A 7,874-nucleotide genomic window follows, 5' to 3' on the forward strand; every position below is an offset into this window, starting at 1 on the left:
CTGAGAAAATGACATGAAGGCTGTGTTGACCAGTTTGATGGAAGTATTTCAGATTGCATGTGAAAACCCCACACTGTACCCCAGAAGTGCACTGATGTACATAGTTACCATTCAAAAATAAATAAATAAATAAAATCTTTCCAACCGTGCCTATTTTCTTATGAGAGCTAGCTTTCCCAGTGTATAGCACAAAACAAAGTAAGAAATTAATAGTAAAAATTAACAATAAAACCATGTCTCATACTGGACAATGAACATAAGGACTATTTTTAAAATGAAAGCTCCACACATCTCTATAAAGACCTTGGAGGGGCTTTCCTTCTTCTCTTTCTTTCTTTCACAAACTGACCCCAGATTGATTTCCAAATAGGCTCCCTGCCTCAAGGTATTAGGCTGCCTTGCCTCAATCACTTAATATATATATATATATATAGTTGTTTGTTTGTTTTGTTTTTGAGACAGAGTCTCAGTATGTTGTCCTGGGTAGAGTGCCATGGCGTCATAGCTTATAGCAACCGCAAACTCCTGAGCTTAAGCAATTCTCTTGCCTCAGCCTCCCCAATAGCTGGGACTATAGGTGCCCTCTATAACACCCAGCTACTTTTTGTTGTTGTTAGTGTTGTTGTTGTCATTGTTGTTTAGCAGGCCTGGGCAGGGTTCGAACCTGCCAACTTGGTGTTTGTGGCTGGTGCCCTAACCACTAAGCTATGGATGCTGAGCCAAAATATATTATTTTCTTTAAAAAAATTTGGAAGGTTATTAGTAACTACTGGGTCAAGTACACATTTCTCATGTCACATCAGCGTTTCTATCGTAACCTTCCAATTATTAGTCATGTGGGTTCTATCTTCAATCTAGATGAATTAGGCCCTTTTCTGGCCACTTCATGTCATTTCTGCCTTTGCTCAGCCACCTCTATTTGGCCACCTCCCACAATCATGGTCCCTCCAGGTTCTTGCTTATTCAAATCCTATGTGTCATCAAAGACAGGTTAAGCAATCACTATAAGAAGAAAGACTTTCTGATTGATTCTGCTTCAACTTCTGTTCCTTCCAGATGTACTTTATACTAATTGTGCTCATAATGACATAGTAATTTGACTAATGTCCTTAATATTAATTATTTTTACCTACATTGATGCTGTGCTGTCTCTTATATCATCCTTCAGCTATCTCCCTAAACACTTTGGGAGTTGGGACTATGCTCACATACAGCCTTTGTGTCCCCATGCTGCCAGGTACCATGCTGGACACACAGGAAAACCTTAAAGCCTGAGATTTAATTAAAAGTGGCATGATCTCAAATCTTACCTGAGACCACTCCATGGCGATCCACTTGGGGCAATCGAACAGATTGCAAGTCTGCATGACCTTGGGCTTGGGTGCGTACATGCACTTCCATTCCTCCACCTGCAGCACCTCCCCATGCATGGACTCCTCCACACACACGAAGCTCCGCCTCTGAATCCCTCCCCCACAGGACACGGAGCACGCAGTCCAAGGATTATGTTCCCAGCTCAAAAACAAACAAATAAGAATATATTATTTATTTGTTGCTTGCTTGTGCTTGTTTGTGTGTTTCAAGTTTGCAAAGGCGGTTGCAAAAAGTATGGCCTCAAGGGTGTGGGTTGTGGCTCAGTTGAAAGAGCACAGGACTTGAAGTCATAAGACTTTAATCTTAACTGCCACACACAACTTGCCATCACAAGGTACTTAACTCCTCTGAATCTAAGGGGACTAACACACTAGCCCTACTTACTCTTCACAGGGTCATTGTGAGAATTAAATCACTTAAAATATAGAGTGCGAAATCATCTTTATATTGTCGTTAAACTACCAAATATTAACAATGTTACCAGAGAATCACAGAATCTCAAAGTCAGAAAGGACTATACCCATCTAGGAGGGAAAGGGATTCAAATTTCTGATCAGTTGCAATAATTGAGCTTCAGCTGTAATACTCTGGGTGCCCAAGATACACTCAACCCCCCTGGTGACAGGAAACACTGCCTTGTCCATTTCTTACTGTTGAGAGAAAGTATGTTTTCCCTTACCTCTGTAAAGCATCTGATACCTAACCCTTGTACATTTCAAGCTGTGGCTATATATGCTACAGTCCCTTGTAAATGGAAGTAAATTACAGAAAGGAAAAGGAAACACGTAACTCACCGAGGAAGAGGTTGGAAGTGGTCGTAGGGCATAATCTCTTTAAATCCATCACTACAAATGAAATCATTGTGAGCATATCATTTATAAATCAATTAATACATTTATTAATTAACTAATATAAGATTTGACATCCTAAGAGACAGAGGTCTATCAAATTGAAAAATAACAATGCAGAACAGGCATAGTAGCTCACGTCTGTAATCCCAGCACCTGGGAGGCTGAGGTGGGTGGACTGCCTGAGCTCATAGGTTTGAGACCAGCCTGAGCCAGAGCAAGAGCTCATCACTAAAAATAAAAATAGCTGGGCATTGTGGCGGGCACCTGTAGTCCCACCTACTGGGGAGGCTGAGGCAAGAGAATCACTTGAACCCAAGAGTTTGAGGTTGCTGTGAGCTGTGATGCCACAGCACTCTACCAAGGGCAACAAAGTGAAACTCTGTCTCAATAAATAAGTAAATAAAATAAATGAAAACTAAAAATGCCAAGTATTATCAACTATTTCCCCCAATTCAACCACCATCTCTTTAATTTTCAAAACCATCTTTGACCAAAACCATCCTCAGTTCTATATGAAAATATAGCAAATTGAACTGGCAGTATGCTAATCAAAGAAAACTATTTCTCTCAGTTGAGATAAATTCCTTCCTTTTATTATTATTCTGATAAAATATATTAATAATTTTAATACATTATCAGAGTAGTAAGAACTTTAGAAAACCACTTTATTTCATAAAATTTGTCCTTTGAAAGGTCTCTATTAATAATTATGCTCAACCAGAATTACAGGAAATGGGCAGTTTAGTGATAGGAAATGAAATCCACTGAGAACGTTTCCTTTTCCATTTGCACACTTCTGCCTGGGCCAGCTGGCAGACAACTGGGGGACTCTGGGACTTGATACTGTGCTGTTATTTTAAGATACTGCAGCAAAGCCAGGAAACTTCCCCGAGCTGTCCAAGTCAGCAGGTACTAAATTATGCAATAGGATATTTTACACATAGTTTTTTTTACTTTGGCATTAAAACTTTTCACTTCCTTGTACAATGCATTATTTATACTAAATTTAATGCAAATACTTCAGAAGTCTAAGCTGTTTGAAAGCTAAAATGGTGAGCCTGTTTAAAAGCTAAGATGGTGAGTGGTAGATTGACTAGACGTACTTGGATGAAGAGATCTTTAAAATCGTGTAAGTGGAAGATGCTCAGAAAGGGTCATTATAAAGGGCTCTCTGGCAGACAGCCCATGCCGAGAGAGAGCTAGACAGAGTGGTGCACATCCCACTGACCACGTCTATAAACATGGACGTGGGCACCTGCTGCCAGGGCGTACTCAGGCTCAGGCTCAGGAAATGAACCGCACTGCAAAAGGTTGATGAGTCTTAGTCACAGGTGATTGGTTTATTATCAGAGCGAAAAGGGCATGGACCATCACACAGACCTTGATGGGCAAGGGTCCATGCCACATTCCTTCAGTTTGGGTTTTGGCTTCACATTTTCAGGGTAGTAGTGGCAATAATGGTCAGGAACGACTCTCTTCAAGCGGATATCCACACATTCTGCAGAATTGAGCTGATATCCTAAAGTGGCAGAGAAGGGAAGTCTGAATATCACATCAGTTTTGTTTTTACTTGGCTATTACTTGCCACACACTTTTTTTTCCTTGTTAAGAAACTTAACCATAGTGGTTCTCAATCCCAGGTATTCAACAGAACCAATACGGGGTCCCTTCATATTCGAATTAAGTTGGCACCGCTGTGCTGGGGTCCAGGAAATCAGCACTTTTTAAAAAGATTCTGATTCTTCTAAGATGACTAAAATGTGTGGCCAAGATTGGTGAAGACCACTAGGATTGACTGTGGCACATTTAGCATTTATGACTAAAACTTACAGTAGATTCCTTTTAGGAATCGTCTGTGCCCCGGTGGGCTGGTTACTCACTGTCCCCAGTACAGCATCTTCCCTCTTCATTGTCACCACAGCCCTGTGCAAGGCCCTCTCTCTTCTTCCCTGCCACCACTCTCAGTTCAACCCTCCCACCCCCCACACACCTATTTTCATCTATTGTTTATATGTCCTTATACATACAACTGTCTTATAGAGTGTTCTTATATCTTTTTTGACTTGATAAATAATAGTATGACTTCAATCATCTTTTTTTCCTACTTTTCTCATAACATTATGCTTTGAGAGTTATCCTTATACTGGGTTGTATATTTCTTTCCTGGATTGAATATTTCTTTCCTAATATCTATTATTTGCATATGCAATTCAACATGTTGCTCATCTACTGCCCTGAGGTACCTCCAATTCCAATAAATTTTCCCCAAGGAGACTAAAGCCTTGTTCATACAGAGAAGAACAAAATCTGTCCCCATGTATTAGGCTCTGACATGACAGATCCGCCCTAAGTGCTCACTACAAGCCTTGCTGTCTGCACTTCTCCCTCAGAGCCCTCAGAGGGGAAGGAATGAAAATTATTCCCATTTCTATTACATGTAATTTGTGCAGTCTCTGATGCAAGTGAACATTCTGAACAAAAGAGTGCTGTCAACTTAAAAACAACTCGCAAAATGGTGCTTCTAGTTCTTGAAAGATCTGATTCCAGGTTTCTTGTCACTGTGTAAGTGTCATGTTAAGTCAAACTTTTTTTTTGAAACAAGAGTAATTTTCCAAAACTAGAATGAGTTCTTCCAAAAAAAAAAAGGCCAAGAGCCAAGCACTCCACCTCAGTCAATTGATCTAAATGCCTAAAAATACATTTAATGTCCTGATTGCTGAGAGGAATCTGATTTTTATAAACCACTAGACGACTTTCTGCAAGACATGACTTGGACGTAAGCTGAGTTTAGAGGGTGGACTGGTATGCATTATAAAAAGCAGGGTCGAAACCACAAGAATGAAAATCCGAATGGAGTCCATAAAATGTTACTTGGGTGCCAATATCTTCAGAAATTCTACACTATCTGATGGCACAGAAATCCTGGTACTTTCTCCAGATGATCTCAAGGGTCCCGTGTTGATAATTACTGACAAGACCAGGGAAGTCCAGTGAGGTCCCTTGATACTCTAGCGACCAGGGAAATAATTTTCTTGATTACCCCAAACACTCTGAAATGCCATCCACACAAATCATGTAGATTTCATTACTAATATAATTAAATTTTGGTAATGCTTTCCTTGTGGGTTTTATGTGTGTTTTTATTTTTCCCCAAACAAGTACAAAATGAGATTACAGCTCCTTGAGTCAGAGAAAAATCTTTGTCCTAAATGGAAACACACTTTTAAAAGAAGGAGACAGGGAGTATACAGATGTTTATAATTTAGTGAGAGATAATTAATTTTCCTTTTTAATTTTATCACATCTTAGAGATAACAAAAAGTGAAAGAAAGCAGACGGCCTTTCTGTCTTTTGAGCACATGTATTGAGATTCTGCCAGTGTGCAGACAATCTCTGCTGTTCACACATCCTGGGTTATCTCTGGGGACAATCTCGCTGCTAAGTGCTCCCGTGCATGTTTATGGTCCCAGCATGACTGTGTCTTTCTATGGGCCCTCAAGTATAAGACACCCCTGTTCTCCTCTCAAGAATTTAATCAACTGATTAAATTAGCTATCAACATAGCTAAACCCCACTATAAATAATGCACCCCTCACCCCAGCAGAAAGCTTGTCTTTATAATATGGGTGAAAATGTCTTTCTATGTAACTTTGTAAGAGCTAAGGAATAAATTAAAAGAAGAGAGATGTTTGCGTTGGGCGTGATGAGGCACTGCTGTAGTCCCAGCTACTTGGGAGGCTGAGGAAGGAGGATCACTCAAACCCACAAATTTGAGTCCAGTCTGGGTAACATAGCCTGACTCTAAAACTAAAAATATAAAAAAAAATTTAAAAGAAATACATGTTTGTTTTTCCACAGAGTAAGAGTCAAAAACCTCCCACCATCTCTTTGGTTTTCCTGTGAGGTCCACCAGAGACACTGGTCTTCCCTGGAGCCACATGGCCCACCTGACTCAAAGGTGGTGAGAGTCGGCTTCTGAAGAAACACACACGTGGGCATCTATCAGTGCATCCTGCGCACTCTGAGAGCTTTCCAAGACCCCTGAGTCGTGTATCTATCACATCCCTCAGTATCAGTGAGTATGCATCTGTGGACCCTACAGAAGCACTTTTGATAAAATTTGCTCACTAAAAGCCAGGGCCTGTACCATATGCCATGTTACTTGGCATATATCCTCTCATTCTGCCCCTCAAAATGCTATTAGGGGGACAGTCCTTTACATAAAGATGAGAAAGTGGGGCTTAAAGATGTCTCAGAGCTGATTAGTGCAAAGCCAAAAAGTGAATCCAGATCCTTAAATGCCAGCATCACTGCTAATTCCACTAGACGCTGCTGCTTTTGGATGTAAATTTTGGCATGCAGATTTTGGAGAATAGGACTGGCCAAAAAGTTTTCTGAGGCCTGGGTTTGGAGGCCCATCTTATATCTCAACTCCAAACAGGGTTTTACTTCCATCAACTTTAAAAGAAGTCAAATGTTTTTAAGAATTTTCCGTAGAGCTTACTGGAGAATCAGTGACTCAAAGACCTAAAACAGTTTTGCCTCATAAAAATGCTTATAGGCTGGGCAGTGCTTTAAGAGGCTGCCGTAAGAGGATCGCCTGAGCCCAGGAGTTTGGGAGTGGCCTAGGCAACACTAGCTGGGCATGGCGGCTCTGTGCACCTGCAGTCCCAGCTACTCCAGAGGCTGAGGTGGGAGGACAGCTCAAGCCCAGGCATTTGAGGCTACAGTGAGCTATAATTGTGCAAATTGCACTCTAGCCCAGAGGACAGAGTGAGAATCTGTCTCAAAATATAAATAAATAAAAATAATAAAAGAAAATGAATTAAAAATAAAAAGAAATAAAATTGTTTATAATATTTAACAACATTTTGGAGGAATTGAAAATAAATTGAGAGAATGGTAAATCTGGGCAGAAACGTGAAGATTATTTACTTCACTGTTGTTTTCATTGTATTTATTTGACAGCATGCTATTTATACAAAGAGAATAGTAGCAATACTAAGTTATTTTATCCACTTTAGTAGTAACACTAAGTTATTTTTTGTAAATATTTTTGTTTAAGTTGAAAAATGTCCTCTTAAAAGAAAAATTCTTAAGTAAACAATTGTTCAGGGGAAACAGATATGGCAAAAACAGTGGCACTTGTTTTTGCAGCTGATACCCAGCTGATACCTAGCTGATACCTCTGAGCCCCTGAGGGCCTGGGACTCTGACTCAGTAGTTCTAGGTGAAGCCTGAGAATCTGCATTTCTAATAATTCCCAGGAGCTGCTGCTGTGAGAGCCACAGCTGGAGGGTCACAATCAAGTGTCCTACGGGTACCAGCCCAGCCCTAGGAAGAAGGTAAACTTTCCTTCTACCACACTATTCAGTCCTCACACTATTTGTCTTCGCGGCTAGCAATACAAGTTGCTGGTGGGATCTGGCTGCCTGGTGAGCCCCATAGAAGTGCCTGCCTCCTGGGAGCCTCCATCCCAGAAGAGAGAGCTGCCTGCACACTGGCATGGTACCCCCACTGCCCGGGGGCTCTCCCTGATGCACCTGCAGGCAGTCACCCACACTGCCCGGGGGCTCTACCTGATGCACCTGCAGGCAGTCACCCACACTGCCCGGGGGCTCTCCCTGATGCACCTGCAGGCAGTCACCC

The 7,874-nt window shown here is 41.1% G+C and overlaps 1 protein-coding gene across 1 annotated transcript in view; it reads right to left on the reverse strand.

Annotated features, from left to right (window-relative positions):
- The window catches only part of ADAMTSL3 (ADAMTS like 3), a 391,341-nt gene that overhangs the window by 147,438 nt on the left and 236,029 nt on the right, over positions 1–7,874 (reverse strand). Inside the window, exons 11-13 of the mRNA XM_012801847.2 lie at positions 3,606–3,744; positions 2,169–2,219; positions 1,311–1,515 (exon numbers count right to left, since the gene is read on the reverse strand). Coding sequence (XP_012657301.1) covers positions 1,311–1,515; positions 2,169–2,219; positions 3,606–3,744 — 395 coding nt within the window. The remainder of the gene's footprint in view (positions 1–1,310; positions 1,516–2,168; positions 2,220–3,605; positions 3,745–7,874) is intronic.

This window comes from Otolemur garnettii, unplaced genomic scaffold, assembly GCF_000181295.1.
Source record: "Otolemur garnettii isolate 467f Iridium unplaced genomic scaffold, OtoGar3 scaffold00011, whole genome shotgun sequence".
Lineage (NCBI taxonomy): Eukaryota > Metazoa > Chordata > Mammalia > Primates > Galagidae > Otolemur > Otolemur garnettii.